Source organism: Bombus fervidus, chromosome 5 (assembly GCF_041682495.2).
Source record: "Bombus fervidus isolate BK054 chromosome 5, iyBomFerv1, whole genome shotgun sequence".
Taxonomy (NCBI): Eukaryota; Metazoa; Arthropoda; class Insecta; order Hymenoptera; family Apidae; genus Bombus; species Bombus fervidus.
Window position 1 is genome coordinate 16,469,634 of NC_091521.1, and position 19,122 is coordinate 16,488,755.

Below are 19,122 nucleotides of genomic sequence, written 5' to 3' on the forward strand. Positions count from 1 at the left end.
ATAAGATATATAAATAGCAAGAAGAGAAAACAAGTTGTAGATAAACAACTATCGAGCTCGAGCTTTTTACCACGATTTGCCGCAACGTACGTTTCTGAAAAATAACGACCGATATAATATCGCTTAAACCAGGTAAAAACGAGCGAAGAAACGATGGCGATCAGATAGCTCAACCAAGCTGATAGCGCGTTTAAAAATCTTCCCCTCCGTGGAACGCTCTGTATTTGTCCGGAAGATTATTTCATCGTAAAAGGAAAGCGGAATGAGCAAACGAATACAACACAATCTCAGCGTGGAGTTGTGCGCCAGACGAAGCGTAATCAAAGGTTAAGGTGCTATCGTTACTTTGCAGCGATCTCGGCTTTATCCGCGGTTTCACCTCGATGGCGACGTTTTAGTTCCTCGATCGTGGTATTAATTAACAGAAGTCTCCGTTGCATTTCGTATCGCGATAGTCGCGGAAATTTTGTTTCGTCCATTCAAAGTTCTCGCTGTAATCTGAATATGATAAATATCGGCATACGCGAAGGTGATATATCAGGTGACCTGTTTATTTTGAACGAAAGTAAGAAAACAACTGTAATTGCAGGACAGAAGATTACGTAATACTTTAGCAAGTAATAACATGAGTGAACTGGCAGATTAGAAGCGATAGATTGCGAACTTGCGTGTCAATCGGATGATTTTTAACTTATAAAATTTGATCGTAACGTGAAACTTGTTATTCGTAAAATTTCATCAACGATATTAGTTCAGTTGTGCGAGAAGATCAAAAATATTGGTATAAAAAATACCTTGGAAAGAATGCTACGAATAAACGAAATACGTTTTTAAATATCCAATTTATATAACTTAAAAAAAAAAAAAAAAGTCATGGAAGTAGAACGGTGTAAGAAATTCGCTACGAAGTAAGGAATATTCTATCGCAAGTGTCAATTTTATGGCTCTAGGAAAAGCGGTTCATATGATCCAGGCTTTGTTTTATTTAAGACTGAACGCGATGAAACGCTTATTTTTAATGCTGTATGCGCGTCTTTACTGCCTGTAAAAACGCGACGGAAGTGGAATGATTCGTTGAAGGAAATGATACCGTGTTGATCGTAAAAAACTGTTGATACAAAAAGTAATAAAATGTTTATTGTTGAAACGATAGAAAGCCGAACAATAAAAAGAACGATATTTTAATGGAGTCGTTAACGTCGACGTTGGTAATGGAGCTAGCGCGTTAAACGCATAGGCTGATGATGAAACTTTGTCGAGTAATCCAGTAATTTGCGAATCTCGATCGAAGATACAAAGATAACGAACATCGTTTTGTCGCGACGACGAACATAATCGAAACGAGAACAAATCTGACGAAAGTCGTGTTGCTATCGTACTCGTGCTGCGTCACTGCTTTCTTCAAACTCTTACGACGAACTTTTCAGAAAATTTTGCACGAAACGATTTTTTCATATTGCTTTTTATTTTGATTATTATTAATCGAAGTTGAGTCGACTCAAGCTATCAATAATAGAAGTTAGATTAGCTCTAGTTAATCAAAGATAAGTTAACTTCAGTCGAAGGTTCATTTTTTCGATATTAAATAAGTTTTACGAACGATCAAAGAGTAGAATTCTTCGTGATATAAAAGAATTTAGAAAATAACAGAGACAAGTGCAAAAGACAAAAAGCTATAGTTCTTTAATTAGCAGGATCAGGGATTTTGAAATAAATTTTTGTCGAACGAACGTAATCTGTTTAATCTTCGATTTCCAGATAAAACAGGAGAGAATTCTTTTTTTAAACATAAACAACTTTAATACGATTAGCCAATAGAACGATATTCCGAAACTCCAATATCCTCGTGAATGTCAATCATTTTAACGTAACCAGCGCTGTTTTCTTAAGACTCTAAAGTACGAACATAATCTCTGTTAAAATATACATGGAAATAATATTTAGAACGTTCCAAAAACCAGTATAAATTGTTTCGAGCGCCACAAAGTCGCGGGCGCATTGATATATCGCTGGTGTTTGAACACTGGTTAGAGCACTCGCTATATTTAGCCGTAATAAGCAGATAACAGGCGAGCAACAGCACAGAAATCGCACGTGAAACCTGTGTTCTGCGTTCAAAACACTGTCACGAGTTTAAAGAAACAATTCTATCTTCGGGAAAATAAGGATGACGTTAAATATTCCTCTCCGGTGACATCACTTTTTTCATCGACAGGAAAAAACACGAAGATTTAGAAGAAATACGCGATGGAACGACCTGAATCCCATTCTTTGCCTTTCTTTTTTTCTTCTTTTTATATATACATATATATATGTTTCAAATACTTGAGGCTACCGGGTGTCCTTGTTACCTTATTTCAATGATTTGGATGCTAATGAGGCGGCCGAGTCTTCGATATCGAAAGTGTATAGCTCGTCCGAGAAGGAATCGAGGCTCGCTTTCGTGACCAATAACGCGGACAGTTGATGAGATTGCTTTAAGCGTGCTGCTTGGAATATCGATGAACCGTTTGTTTTGTGAAAGTTCTCTCCCGTTGAAAATTTATTTGTTTATCGTTGCTTGATATGTAAAAAAAAAAAAAAAAAAAAAAGAAGAATGTTTTCCCGTGTCTTAAGACGGCCGAACAAAATTAACAAAGTAACAAGTATTCTTTTTCCAGAGAATTATACCGCGCGTCACTTTCCTTCTTTGTGTTTCTTACTTTCTTCTTTCTTAATATTTATTTCATTCCGTGCTATCTTTTGCCTTCAAAGTAACTGTCACGACTCTTTGAAAAAGTATCCTCATCCATCCGTCTCAATTGCAGAATTCCCTTTGAAGAAGAAGAAGAAAAAACAGGGAAAGAGTAACAAACAAGCAACGAGGAGCCGCGTGATTAATTTTCGATGAAGCTCGCGCGCTTCGCGATAAGGAACTCGTTCTATAGAATCGCCGGTTTATTCCCGGTAAGTGTGTCGAAAGCCGGCGTTTCGAGCTTCGGGGCGAACAAACTGGACAATTTATAGCCGCGAGACTGAAAGAAGTAAAGCAAGTTCACCGTCTATAGCACCTAGCGAGGCCGATGACACCGAGAGAACAAAACGGGAATTTGTAACTAACTTAAAGGCCGGCGATCGTGTTAAGAAACTACAGTCGTCTGTGTATCGCTTATTAGGCGACGTCCAGACATTAAAAGCTTCGATGAAGTTTCAAGAGCTAACGAAAGGAGCAAGAAAATTAATAAAGTGCACGGTTCGACCGGTTAGTTATGTTTAATTATAATTTAGACCGGTCACTGGCAAACCAGTGAAAATAAATGCAAGAGTCGAGGAAATGTTCGAGTCAAACGAGAGACCTGAGAATTATGTCTATTAACGTACATGGTCACAGACGATCATGAAAATATATGAATCGACCAATTACACAAATTACGATTTGATTAATTAACTCCATTCATAGAGAATCGTTGTAAAAATAAAGACGAATGAAAGAGTTGACGATCGCGGGTGATTATAAAGGTAAATGAATTGATAAGTTTATTAAGAAATTAGAGAGAATTATAATGACGTATGAATGAATCAAACTATTATGAAAATGAATATATAATGTGATCGAACATATTGGCAAAACATTGCTCTACCTATAATTGATTCGATTGATTAATGAAAATAAACGAATAATATGAGGTGTAGAAACGTTAGGATCGAAAGGCTAATTTTGTATTAATCCGTATGAGTAAATAATTATGAAAATTAATGGAAGATCAATCTGGTCGAACAATTGTATCATAAAACGAATTAAATCCGAGTAACGTGGCATCCTGTATGCCAAGGAACGACAATCATGATCCTCGAGCTGTCTAATTGCCAAGGAACGAGCCTCGAATCTCTCCAAACAGGCCGATATTGCGAATCAGATTCAATTGGACGGCCTACGAACCGCAACTACGACGAAATTGAAATGCCTGGCTAACAAATTTCACTCTACTACGATCATGGAATCGGAGATTGCTTTTGGATTACGTAGAAATCGATATGTCGCCATATCGAACGATTAGACGATTTCCGAAGTACTCGAAAAATACCTCTTCGAAATACCTCCTGAGCGTAAGGTCGACTTAAATTTATCTACCGTCACGCGGATCGGCCGATAGAAATTTCAATAGGTCGCAGATAATCCGGAACTCTCCAGTCGGCTGGGTTATCGAGCGTTTTTTTTTTTTTCTTTTTATTATTTTTCTTATTTTTGTATTCTTTTTATCGATACATGGCTATCGATCGCGGTCATTGCGGAATAACCGTTCCACGAAACGTAATCGTGGAATCGATGTATTCTCGACAATGAATAATGAACCGACGTCATTAATCGAATCATTGGATTGCCCGAACGCTGTAAAACGCGAAGTAACACACCCGTGGCTCAACGAGTTTGGCGCAAAAATAAACGAGTCGTAGTTGAAAACAATTCCACGAAGCACAGTTCAACGCGGTCCGGTTTCCGGTTAAGAAGGATTCGCGAGGATAGTTTAACGTTGAAACGTGACTGGCCTATTCTCGTGATAAACGAAAAGTAATCAGAAAAAATCCGGGATCGTTCGTTTTTAGTGATTACAGGAAGGCTTCCTAAAATACGACGTGTCTCAGAATTTTTTTTACTGGGAACCTATACTAATCTTTTTACTGGGAACTTGTACTAATTTTTCAAACAGCATTATATAATCTCAAGGGTTTTCTGGAAAACTGAAACGATCGTTTATCTTTGATCGATTCATTTTCCCATCTTTACGTGAAAACACCGGAGGTATACAAAAAATATATCGATGTTTCCTTTTAATCAACGAATCTCACGATAAAGTCAAAAAAAAAAAAAAGAAAAAGAAAAAGAAAAAGAAGAGAAAACAAGAGGTAAGTCGCGATAAGCGAGATATGGAAGTTGTCGCCCGTAAGGTATCATCCGAGTTTCTCGTTAGAAATCTTTTAAAATGCTTCTAAGTGTACACACGCAACACGCATCCCATACATTTAAATGGATAAAACATACGATTCAATTAATTGTTGTATAACTTTGTTTTGTACTGTGCTTATCGCGATACTTTGAAACAAGTGGTTCTTTTTCCTGTATCAGAGACGTGTGCAAAATTCCATTTATAATTCCCTATCTATCTTACGATTCCAATAAGAAATACCAAAAAGTTGGAATTCTTAATTAACTCCTTCGCAGCAAGATATGATTCACTGATTGTATACGGTGTAACAAAAGAATTGCCGACCGTTTAAATACTTTTGTAAACCGATGTACGTAACAATGCCAATACATGATGGACACCTGTTCCGTCAATCGTATAACTTGTTTAGAAGCGACAGTTGGTTTCGAAACAGCGAAAGGTGCGTTTCGAGCGAGGCAAAATGACGAACACGCGTAACACCGTGCACGCGTCGAGGCCATCGCTATTGAGTTATGGGCAGGCCATGCAGCTGATCGACCATATAAATAGATCGACCGTACATTGAACGGTTATTCTCGTTCGGTACTGATACACTTCGACCGACGAGGACGCAGAAAATCATCTGACGCAAGACCGTTTAACGATCGTTCGTTTATCTATACACCGCTTCTTTCCAATTCCCAAATGCAATTGCTTCGTTCAGACGTTTCCAATGTACATATTATCAGCGCAATAGATTGCAGTTCGAATTGGATAGAGAAAGAAAAGAATATCTATGCAAATGATACTAACGCGTATGAAAAGATATACAGATTATAGAAGATTTAATTAATATCTCGGTGAAGAAATTATTATTAATTAATTAATAATCGAATAGCGATGAATTTCAATAGAAAAACTATCGTAAATTAATAACCAAATATTATATAACAATAATAACTAAATATAAATGTAAGATATCGATAACGACGTCCGTGATATGTTTCTAACAAGTGTCCGATTAGTAAAGCGAGCAATTAATCCTTTGAATAGCGAACAGCTTAAACACGAGCGTTTGTTACGTAATAGACGGCACGATATGTGATTTACTATGATCAGAATTACGTAGTTAATATCATTCTTGGTATACAAAACATCGATTAAATTCTACGCGTATATTCAAACCATATACCTCGTTTGACATTTCGCCGAGGAAAAAATGCGGATTAGATGAACCGCGTTTCTTTTTACTTCAAATACGTCAATAGTTTATACCGATGAGATCTTTTTCAACGCGTCTATACATCCATAATTTATCTTTATCGATGAAATACACCGGATATATATGCATACATGCATTTATATCATCTAATAATCATAACAGATGCAAATTAGATTCGTAACTACTAACCTATGACATAAATATGTCGTGTAAATTTCGACGATGTTAGGTGTAATAAAGTACACACCAGGAAGATATCGGAATTCGGTAAAGATGGTAAGGAGGAAAATCGTAAATCGAAGAATTAGCAAAGCGAAATTTGGAACAACATTGTGAAACGAAATTCCTCGGCTTCGTACATTTATCGTGAATCATACGACATTTGAATAATTGCCAATGGATAAAGAAATAGTTCGATTCCTCGAGTTTCTAATGTACAGGCCATTTTACGGACTATGCGGATGATTGGCATTAAATCATCGGCTATAAACTTCACGGACCACCCATTTGCTGTTTCATTTTGAAATACAGCGAATCAAGAGTTGCAATTATAATTCTCCCGTGTTTATTCGTATGTAACTACCGCCTGACTGCGTATAGTGCATTTCAAATATTGTTTTATAGGGTTGTAAATTTCCTGCGACTATTTTCCATTGAGAGTCAGGCAATGGGTTCGAAGAATTGATCGGGAATATTCAGACCAAGTATGCGATGCTCCGTGCGAATGAAATTGAAAGAAGTTTAATTGAAAACAAATTCTGACGAGCGCTCGATGATACCTGTCGTTCTCTTGATTCCTCCTTTACAAAGAAATGAATTTTCTAAAGTAACAGAGCGTGCGTTAACACTTACAAGATTAGCGGTGTAACGCGAGCCAAAGTTATTTTTGCAAAGATGACTAGTTTAATATTGGCTGTGATTAGACTGCAGATGTTTATACACTTTTAAGAAATCGAAGGATGTAGAAATCTATGGACTGCGCGTAATATACAAAAATATATAAAATGTTGGAAATACCGATTCTTATTACGATATTTAATAAACGATATTCAAATTCCACAACTCTATCGATAAAGTGCAACCGTATTAAATCTTCTATTGCACATCTATCTTTCATTGATCTGAATCGTTTCTAGCTGGACTAAAATGATTCTAAACAAATTTCAAAAGATCCTGAAAAGCAGTAAAAAAAAACATGTAATTAAAAAATTTCGGACAGGTATAACTTTGAAAATATATCGCACGATATTACCATAAGGAGGTTTCGACTAACGGAAAGACCTAGACACGCTGCTCTGAACGCGGAACGAAATTTTAGGGCAGAGTTCGTTCACACTAATCTAGATTCGGGATGGTGTCGTCAACGGGCAGGTTGGTACCGATCTGGCGGGCTTCCAGGTCTCTTCACAGGAACCAGAAAGAGGCGTGCAACCTAGCTCAAAGGCTATACACAACCAACGATTAATCGACGTTCGAGTCGAGATACAAATTGAGTCGCGAGATGCTGCAACGCCTCTGCGACACAAACTGCAACATTTTTCTTCTCTTTTCTTTACCTTGCTTTTTTCACTCCGAAAGAAAGTACACGAATATCACGATCTACTTTTTCCACAATGTGTCGGGCGGTTTGCTTGTTAGTCGATGGCGAATGTCTTAACTGATTCTATCGTGGATTGGCGAAACACGTGTCTAGCTACTAACGATCGAAGATGATCCCCAGCAGAGTCTGCTAAAATTGGTGTCGGGCCGAGCAAGTGGCTAGCTGGTTGCAATTAAAGACAAAAGGAAACTTGTACGGGTTCGCGGAGTGAAGTAGTCAACGTATAGTACGGTTCCTTAGCTCGATAGTTCTATTTTCGTCTGGCAATTAGCGGATTTGCTTGGAACGAAAACTAGCAGCTCCGGATTGCCTCTCCAAACACGTTGTTAGTTAGCTATTTCGACAAAATTTTCGTACACAGGTTGCTAAACGAATCAACGTCGTTTGACTACGTCGCGGAACAGAATGACTGATACAGTTATACTCAGATACAAAGTATCGTAATAAAATATACAGAGAAACACCTTACTATATGTGTAGTCGCAAGGACTTGAAAAGAATACGATAATAAATTACCTACTCGTTACATGTATCGCAAAACTCTAGCCAATTTTATTTCGTTTTGCATGACATACAATATCGAATAACATAAGTCTTATAGAGACTTTACGCGATGAGAAGTCGATCGATCTGACAGCAAAGATCGGAAATTGTTCCGTGGAAAGAGGATCAAGGCCTGGTTCGAAAGAAATCGACGAATCATGGGATAGATTAAGATCTCCGCTCGTACAACGCGCGTAACGAGCATGAAAATTCCGCTTAATCAGATCCGTTGTACCCGCAAAAGCCCTCGGCGTGCCTCGAGGATACGCGTTTAATAATAGGCTGTTACGAGTAAGAGCAAAGCAAAATTACGGTGTTTTCATATAATCAATAACTCGGACTCTCTCAGGGTCGCCGACGAGCGTGTACCGCGTATCCTCTCTTCCTCGATGTTAGCTTCTCGGAGGCTTCCGTGAATTCATGTGACACGAAATGCAATTATTAGGCTCTGTTCGATTAATGGCAACCAAGGTTTGTATTTTTATAAATAAAAATGACGAACGTTTACTATCGGCGATGATGGTACGCGTTGAAACTACGAACGAAATAAGTTCGAATGAAAAATTATCACTGTGTTTTTAAACACATTCGCAAATTAATAATAGTGTTCCATATTTCTTAAAATTTGTTTACAAAAATAGAGATTTTGGAAATTCTTAGTTCTTCTTTTTCTATCTTTTCTTATCGATTTTTGCCAAGTGATTTTGATCAAGGTTCACTAGCTATTATACTACAAATTATAAATAATATAGCTTCAGAAGTGAAATAATTATTAAATTTTAATAATAAGTAAGCCTTGCCTTTCGGCTTAGGATGGTTTACATCATTAGAAGAGAAATAATGATTACAGTGCTCTTAAATCACCAAAGGATAAAAAGAAACGTTAAAGATATCGATAAGATTTGTGTCTTTCTAAATATTTTCACTTGGAGAATCTTCAGGGTATTGTCTCCTGATAGTAATCGAACACTACGATTATTATTTCCCTCTAAACGCTAGATTGTTTATAAATTATACCACCACAAATAATAAACTGTTACCTTATTGTATCGATCAGTAAAAGCTATTGCTATCTTATACGTCAGAGGATGAAAATATTTAACAGAAGTTTTAAAACACAGTAGTCTTTTGGTTCAGAACTACCATATACATTACATATATATATATAAGATATAGAAATATATATTTCTTTTATATTAGCCTCGTACTATTATTACGTATGCTGTAATCCAAGTTAAATAATGTGACGTGACTTGTTTGTGTATCACAGCCAGCGTTGCGTAGTCACTAGGAAGATGGATGTGATTGTAAGTAAATAAATTTCCGGTTCTATCGCATCAATTCCTCTTTGATATTTAACTAAATAACTAATCCGCTATTAACGACTATAAGTGTTTCAAACCACAATCTATAATTCCTAGAAACCAGCAGATAACTATCTTTCAAACATAAAAGACCATGCACAAAAGATCAAACAAACCGATTACTAATGGCTCGAAATTGACGATTTCAATTCGATTTCCGTCCGATTTCCACAAAAACAAATCGACGATTCTCGTTCGAGCTACGTTCGACAGAAACAATGACGTCATTCGAGCCTCCTGGATCAAGCATAACGTTCATTGTGACGTCAAGAGGCTTGCCTAACCGAGGTGTATATACGATCATAGTACAATTCATTCTCGGCCTCGTTTCGTGCTATCGTCGCGTTTCTACAAAAGACAGGAGAACATTGATAGATAGGAACGCGTTCGACATTAAAATTCGTGGACGTTTTCAGATGCGATGACCGGAAGCTCGCGTCAACGGAAACCACTTTGACGCAAGATGCACCGATGAGCTGTCTACGTGACTTTCGTAACCACTCTTTCGATACGATCCGTTGGACGTGCTTGAAAGGTGAGGTTGAATGGACGTATAATTCCATAGGACTCCGTGGAATTTCTATCGTTGCGTAATACAAGAATAAATCTATTTGTCTTTAAAATTGGACGAATCGATAGTTAATTGTCGTATGTGTCTTGATTAGATCTTATCACGCTTTTCATTCGTGGTCTTTGATCCTCTATCGATGTAGACTGCGTATGGTTGTAACTGAGGATTTTGACGCATTTATGAGAAATTCAATAACGCAAAAATTCAAATATCCAGAATGTAACACTCTGAACACTATTTATTAGTAGATAAAATAACGATATATCTAAGTTCCATTGTTTAAATTATAAATATCCGCAATCTACTTATGACACAAACTTGATATATTAATAGATTATCTAAGAATCTTAATTTAATCGTATTAAACATTAACCAGAATTTTGATAAAACTTAAAAAAAAAGGAAAACCGAAAAAAAATACTAGAAACATTTTAATCCATGCCTGATAATATTCCATGTCTCTGTTTCTCGTAAATAAAAATGAGTTTTCCTAGAAGAAGCGATTAATAATCTAAGTACACGATGATTATTGCCTACACGCTACTTTCGTATTCCGGGCTTAATCGTCGCGACGAAACAAAGAAACGGAAGATTTTCACACGATTAAGGTTCTAAGAAGACGAAGAAGCAGAAGAAGCAGCAGCGGTTTTAGGATTCGCGATTAATCGTGCGAATGAACAGGACGTGACTAGGTCACATGGAATTCTTGCCAATTCGCGTGACACGATGAACCGCGAGGAATCGTTGGGATTGTCGTGGACGGAAAATTTGCTTCGTTCGCGTGTTATACTTCGATACAGTTTCGGTTTCTCCAGCGACCGCGATCGATTTTCGCGATGCGCGTTGAACAATTTCCAGTCTGCATAGGCCACGTTTTGGCTGTCGTCAAAGAGATTCATCCATCTTCGTATTTCGAGAGAAATACACAGTGTACCAGATGTTAACGAAAGATTCGGTAGCCGAAGAATCGTGTTTAGCGATAGGTATAATGTGCTTCGTGTTAATCGCTGTTACAGTGTTTACGTAACTTTGTTACATATTAAATTTTTGGACGCTTTGAATGACTGCTTCCGAGTCATCGTTCACGCGGAATGGGTTGAATAATTGGTAAAGAATTATTTTGCATTGCTTTGAACATGTATGAAGTTGACGCAATAACATATCAGATATGAAATATCGTTTCTACGAATTTCGAACTTAATGTTAGTCATTAAACCTGGAAATTTTGGCAGCATATTGACTGCGCTTGAGTAACAGCTATTGTATTACAATATAACAGACGTTGTTAAAATTAGATACAATCTAAATATTGCTTCGCGTGTTAGGAGCATAATTCTGGCAGTTGATATTTGAAAAGTGGTAATGTCGTCTGACCCAAGTTTCGCGAATTCTAAAGAAGCGATTTGGCAATTTTCCCATGCCAGAAGACAGAAGAACAAGGTGAGGATCGAATTCTTAAAAACAAAGCAGTCGGCAACCTGTGTCTTCTTTAATCTTTACTCAGAAGTGGCGCATTGCCCTCGAACAAAACTGAAACTCACTTTTTTCTTCAAACTTTTAGATATTCTTGAAAGAGATTACCCGAGCGTTACTCTACAACGATATTAAAGAATTCCGATTTCTTTTTATCTTTTAGTCGCAAAAATAACAGCTAAATCTCATAGATCGTTCTCTTTCTTTATTACTATATGTGTTCTCGCTTTTATTTATTCTTTATCTTCACCCTGTTAATATACTATAAATAACCTTCTCAGCGCCGAATATTTATCGTTTGATTATGGAAAAATTTATTCAACGATTACTAACAACGCGAAGATATTTCTGCGAATTTTGTAAACAAGATATAATGCACCATACAATTCAACTGTCGTGGCAGAATCCAGATTAGCAGAGATACGATCCGATGATTCAGAGCTCGGAAGTGCGTCGCTCTCGCGGAGACGATTTTCCATGGGCAATCGCTGGTGATAAAGAAAACACGCGGCCACGCAACCACGCGGTGGCAAAGTTCAAATTTAGCAGCACGTGCTGAATAACGATCGGTCTGAGGGAAAGTCGACAGCAACGACACGCGATTCTTTATGCTATGATTAAACGGATCGCACAGAATTCAACGATTCGAAAGAAAATCGCGTTGTAACGCAAGATTCTAATTATGATCTTGATAGAAAAAGTAAAGAAATATATTCCTAATGTATATGTTTCTTGATAGAACGAAACGTCAAAGAGGTAGAATGATTTCAGTGTTGAATGATGAATAAAGATTAGATGCAAATGATTAGGTTTACTCGTGAATTCATGAATGTAACATCGTCTTAAAGAAGCTGTCTTAGAAAACCTGTACTTTCAAAATGGTAACAAGATCGATATACACTGTGATTTATTCCCAACCAATTCGACTGCCATCCCAAAGTCGACCATTCACACGCTCCTAATTTTCGATACTCATAGAAATACCAAAGTTGAGTCACTTGAGAACGCGAGGGCGTGAATTCCTATTGGTGATGAGTCTCGAGTGAAAAATGCCACTGCTCTGTCTGGCGAGTATCCGTTGGAGTAGAATCAAACGCGTCTAAATTCGGCGACGTCACCTCTGACGTATTCGGTCGAAGCCAACTAATAATTCTTTGTAACGATGACGTCGCTTGTTGTCGAGCCTTTTGCCAATTCTCCGATACGTTAGCTATTCCTGCAAATCTTTTTTTACACACGAACGTGTAGGAAAAGTTCATAGAAGAGGGATTTAAGAAAAATCATCGACGTATTAAGATTTTCGATTTTATATAATCGTTAACCGATTCTTTTTAGAAGAAGGCAAAATTAATGATAAATGTAAATATGTAAATATAAATATTGTACGGAGATGAAAGGTTCTAGTAGAGAACGACAATTGAGGTATTTTATGGGTTGCTATTTTCTTTTGATCCTGTTTAGTGACAGAACACAGACGAAAACGGCGATAACGCCATAACTATTAATAGAAAGAACCAGTTGTATTCCCTGCGGCAATACCCGCAAAAATAACCCACGTTCCACTCGAAATCGAATGACGTTCCATGCGAACGATCGTCGCTCGAGATCGCTGTTTGCGATCGTATCAAATTGGTTTGACCGTTCGTTCGTCCGTTTCAAAATTGGAAAAGTGGCTTTTACCTCTATTCCTGAATCGCTAATTCTTGGTTTTGATACGGTTTGATTCAAAATAGCTTCCAATCACTTACGATTTTCATTAGGATTTTTACAAAAAAAGAAAAAAAAATCACGACAGTAAAGTTCTACAAATTTGATCAACCGAGTCGATAAGATCCAGTTCTAGATGTAAAGAGCAGTCTGCGCGTGAATTTCAGACTCGGCGAAGTTGTACTATGGCCCGCAGACGCAGGTCATTTCGATCCTATAGATAGGTAAAACGGTACGGCCGCGAGGTACAAGGACTGCTCAATAAATCATGCCGATTCTATGCCTAACCGCTGCTAGACACAGGAGGTAGATCATTTCGATTCATACCTAAGCATTCAAACGCACAATGTACCGGGGAATGCTCGATAAATCATTTCGACTCTATAACTAGGGGCATCTGAACTCGTAGAATTCCAGCAAGGATTCGTAGATCATTTCGATTCATGGCTAAATGATAACAACCGAGTAATTTCGATAAATAGCTTAGATACCAAATGTTCCTGATAAGTCGTCTCATTCAAAAATAAAACAGTCATAAATCTCTTTCTAACGGTTGAGTCATAATCGTATTATAGCAGACAAGGATTGAGGATTCCTGATTTTTAGAAAAATATATTTAAAGTTTTGGAAGACTGACAAATATGTCAACTCGTCGCTTACAAAGCGATGGCAAGAACTACGAAATGTCGAACGAGTTGGTTGTATGTACATTCGATGCTTTAGGCCGATGGTAAAACAGCCTCGAAAGGATTTCAGTGCATTGCCCTATATCTTACTTTATAAATTCTTTTAATACGACGTTATACTTTTCTTCGATACTTTAAATTTTTACAATTTGTTGCGATAAATTTTCGATTATTTTTAATTACTATAGTGGTTCTGCATGTTCTTACAGTTTTGAAATCACCTTGTTAGATTAGCACTGAGTTACCGATCCCTTTCCTAAAGAACGAGTCAAAGAATAGGCCTTCTTCATCCTAATAAATAAGCAATAATCCGACGATAAGACGACTCTACCTTACCGACCAACATTTAAGTATCGATCTCACCAACGCAATGCAAGAACGGGAGAACACCGATGTCAACGATCGTCAACAGAGATCGCTATCATACGACGCGTTAGTCGTTTTATAGGCAATGTAGCACGTTAATCGCGATAACGAGTGACGTGCCTACCACGATACAGTCGGCTCTGTTTCGTCAACTATCCTTACTATTACTCTACCTGGTATGTTTTCATAAACACGCATCGTAATGTTATCAGATTATCGAATCTTGATAACGAGCTCGATAACGAGATTTGATGACATTTTCTGGACCGTTTTAATTACTTACATTTTAATTATTCCGCGTTATCGCTGGAACACCTGCGGCCTCGTCGCATTTGGCCGAGTGCTCGCTCGATGCTTCCATCGCATCGGTTAGTCTCGCTCCGAAGATTGTACATCGCCCAATGGAAAATTTTAATAAATCCATGTTATCGTCTGAGACGACTGAACAAAGCCGTTAGGCTTGTTTGAATATTAATTATATCAGAGAAATGAAATTAATTCACGCCGCTGTCGAGATTATTACAGTTCGTAGAGATTAAACGATTCTACAGATCATCGATAGCGCCCTGATTTTTCGTTCGTTGTTTTATCCGAGCGTTTCTATATTATCGAGCTCTATCGATTGATGATAATTTTTTGAAATTTGATTCACAAACGCAAGAACAAGAGTTGTTTTTGTGCAATTAGCAATTGGTTTCATAATATGGTCCAGTAAAAAGTTAATTGACCAAATGCGTCTGAATTATGAGTTAATTAACAAACTTGCCAAATATTAATTTTCTCGATAAAATCAACGATTTTTAAATTCCTTCTTCAAATATAATCTTGAAACGATTTAACCTCGAATTTTCTACATCTACGTATCTTTAGACGAGAATATTTATTCGCTTGAAAACTTCGAGGCGCATAATTGTAAACAACGATCCATTATTCCACTACCTTTTTCTTTGTTTACTCGTGATCGAGTGACTCGATATCGAAGCAAGACAATCGAGATCGATCTCGCGTAGCGGAGCGGTCAAACGTGTTCGGAATTTTTGTGTCTCGTAACCACGATAAGCTTATCGCGGCAGACACTTCGTCGTTCGTGAAAGATAGAAAAGACACGCGGACCGAAGGATATCGTTCCATTTTTTTAATCTTTATGAACAGATTTGCTCGTAAAATAATAATAAAAAAAAAATGTATTGTAAAAATGTAATGTAAAAATGATTGTATTAAAAAATGGAATGTCATCGTCGTATCATCTTAATATTATTAGCAAAATTTTACAAGTTACGAGTTAGGGAATACAGTTAATTATGATATTATGAACGTTGCAATTCAATTCACTCGACTTTATAAAATTGTAGAGTCTCTAGGTAGAATAAAAAGAAAGATAAATAACGAAAATATATTAAACAAATCTTCCAAATTCCCTTTCGTAATCGCAATGTTAAAAAAGGATGATGTAAAATAACTAAAAAAAGAATTGCAAATGAAACGTTAAATCAACGTAACATTGGTGCTTGATGAGTTAAAGGTCATCACTTGGATAACCGGAATTCCATCAGAAACAAAAACAATCAGAACAATTTCCCTAGAGAGAATCAATCGACCCGTCCAATAAGCCTGACACTGGCCTGTATACGTAGAAAAATCCCACGTACTCCATCGAATTCACGCTAGAACCATAGAAGTCGATCGGAATCCAATTGCACCGGCCAATCGGAACGCGTTATCGACCGAGTCACGACGAACTCCTATTATACTAACCGGCTTGCGAGAGTATTCACTCGCTACCTTCAGTTCCCGTTCTTGTTTCTCATCTGTAAATGGATGAATTCTAACCTCGTCCCGTCGTCATGTCAAGACACTACACGTAAGGATTCCAGAGATTAGTAGAAACTCGATTGGACATCTAACACAATTCGTCACGCGGTAGATGAAACAATGTCTACCGATCCTTGACGCACGAGTAACACGCGATCTGGAAGTAAGACACGTGGATCACGTGCTCAAAATTTACTAACCAGTAGCGTGTTAGGCTTAGGAACTTCCGAGCGCCGACTTACGCGTCGAGTTTATGCGAATGAACCCCTGAATCCAGACCGAGATCATGAATTGCAAATTGCCTGTGAGCTATCTAAACGTCCTGCGTTAAACACCAAAACAATGTAATTCTATCTCCTTGCAGTGTAGAATAATTTCGATTTGGTATCCATCGTTTGTTTTTCTGTCTTTCAAGTTAACTTTATCATCCGTGTTAAAATACTATCGATTACGGATTAATTACGACTTGCAAAATAAAACAACGGAATTTTGATACTTTAAGGACATCGTTAGAATAATATTAAAACATGAAAGCACGCGCATCAGTGCGTTTCTTCGTTCCTCGCATATTCCTCAAACTTAAGAAATTTTCTAACGAATAGAAAAATACTTTTCAATCGAAAATGACTGAAACAACGCAGCACGATTGATATCGTTTCGAAGCAAATATTCGCGAAAATCGTCGGGATCGATGCAAACATAATATATATATCGGAGGTGGTCCCGCGGCGAGGCCAGACATTAGCGAATTACAGTCGAGCACGTTATTGACTAGGATCAATAAGAACGAGGTCGCGAGAGTGAGAATAATTCGTAATCACTCGAGGGTAATAGATCAGAGCTGATAATGGTATTGTCGCTCTGAGAGAGTTCACCAGGCTCTGAGCACCGACCGAGCCACTCGACGCTGCGTGAATGGAGAAAGGTGAACTCGTGTTCGTCAAGGGCAGCCTTGCAAACAGCTGATTCCGTCTCGACGCGATGACAAATCAATGGAACGTGGACCAGATGTTCGCGGAGAGTGACTCTGCGCTCGGATCCTCCCCCGAACGCATAATATTGTGATATTGTTGTCACAATAAGAATGACACGCGACTTCGAGGGCAACCACGACGAACCCACAGAATCAACCACGACTTGTCGCCGAGATGCGTTACTGATTACATTCTCGCTACGTGTCGAGTCTATTTTCTGCTAACTGTTTAAAATCTTTTAACGACACGTGCTCGACATCTGGGTGCATAAACGCGATCGCGGTAACTTTCTTAAAATAGAGACGATTCTTTAATACCATGGAGGCTTATTTGGCGTAGAATTCATTTATAGGTTTGGAATAATATTGATACGGTGGTTATATCTAAAATGATGGTAGTGTTTAAAATAATTGTGCTGGATGATGAATGATTTGGCAGCTAAAATCATTGGTTTTTAGTATTTGGATTATCGTCGGAGATATTAAATCGGAATAATTTAGAGTTCCTTGATCATAAAGTATCGATGATATAGATTGGTTAGTACTTCTTAGAGACGCTGCTAGAGGGCCGCGAGTACTTGTCACTAGTATGTTTCTTTTACATTTAAAGATTTTAAACTCATTGCAGGATATATTGGAAATCCAAGTACTAAAAACTCGACTAAATGAATCTTCTTCTCCTATCCGTCTTTGTAAATGATTCACATTTAAAGTTTCTTACTTTGCGAGGTATACGAATAGCATCTACAGTAGCAATCGGAGTATTACCTTTTTTTAAAGTTACACCACCAGCCGGATGACCTGAAAATGAAACAATAAACCAAACTGCGGCATTTTAACACAAAATTATAATCTAATCATATAATGCTATACAACTATATTGTGTTCTCGTATGTACAACAAAGACGTGCTCCGCTAATTTCAAATCAATAAAAATTTATGTTGAGGGAGCGTGCCCGTTATTATAGATCGTGTCTTGGAAATTAGCGCTAATACGTAGATCGGGGAGGAAACCCTCGCGGATTTATCGATTGCCCTCGAAATACACAGGGGAATCGCTCTACTCGAAAAAGGAGAAAAGGGCGCTACACGAAATTCTCCGATATCATTCATGGACGTGTGTTCTGCTTTACTAACCGAGAACTACAGTTAACGCGAAGGTGGGGGCGCCACTTAACGCAGGAAAGTGGCGCCGCTATCGGACGCCAGTCATTTAATCAAGCATCAGTGTAGGAGCAAAATGGCGTCACTAGAAAAGCAATCAACCGCTCCTTCTTAGGCATGATTTACCTTTCTCTGCAAATGACTAATACAAGACGCTCAAAGCCATTCGGCGAACGGGAACCTTGACCAATCTTCCGATCAATGATCGAAAAACGTTTTATAGGTTAAGTACATATAAAGCACGATACAGAACACACAGTTTTTAAACTACAAATTAAAAATTTTGAATTTTTAAGTGTACCGGTTTTGCAGTGATAGTTCGCTCAATTTTAGCTTTCGACGAGTTATATTCAAGGTTGGCAATTGCTGTCGGAAATAGAAGACCATGTAAACGTAACAATAGTTTTCGAACGGCCGCCCCGAATAACTTCCGTTACTTCGTTAAATCAAAGTCTGCGGCCTGTCGAGAGCATCGTTATACACCAAACGAGTGTGCTACGACTTTCTGGAAATTGATCACAGAAATTTAATGGCAGCTATTTAAAGCGTAATGCGATTGAGATCGAGAAGCACGATTTCTCTAATCCTCTATTTCGATCTCGTATTGAATTCCGGTGACCTTGCGCGACCTTAAAGGGCATAGCCTACTCTTCGAGCAATCAGGTTGACTGCATATATTTTTTAAAGTACTTCCGTCACGAAACTTCCTTTTTTCATTCGTGTTCTAAAAATCTCTC

General features: G+C 37.8%; 1 protein-coding gene across 6 annotated transcripts in view; it reads right to left on the reverse strand.

Annotated features, from left to right (window-relative positions):
* LOC139987127 (protein kinase shaggy) overlaps window positions 1–19,122 on the reverse strand; it is a 66,495-nt gene that overhangs the window by 28,570 nt on the left and 18,803 nt on the right. For 2 of the 6 annotated variants that reach the window (XM_072003062.1, XM_072003064.1), the window contains exon 2: window positions 17,990–18,022. The exons of 3 other annotated variants lie outside the window; for them this stretch is intronic. In XM_072003062.1, the coding sequence (XP_071859163.1) occupies window positions 17,990–18,022 (33 nt within the window). Of the gene's footprint in view, window positions 1–17,988; window positions 18,023–19,122 lie in introns of all 6 variants that reach the window. One more of the 6 variants, XM_072003061.1, reaches the window with a different exon arrangement.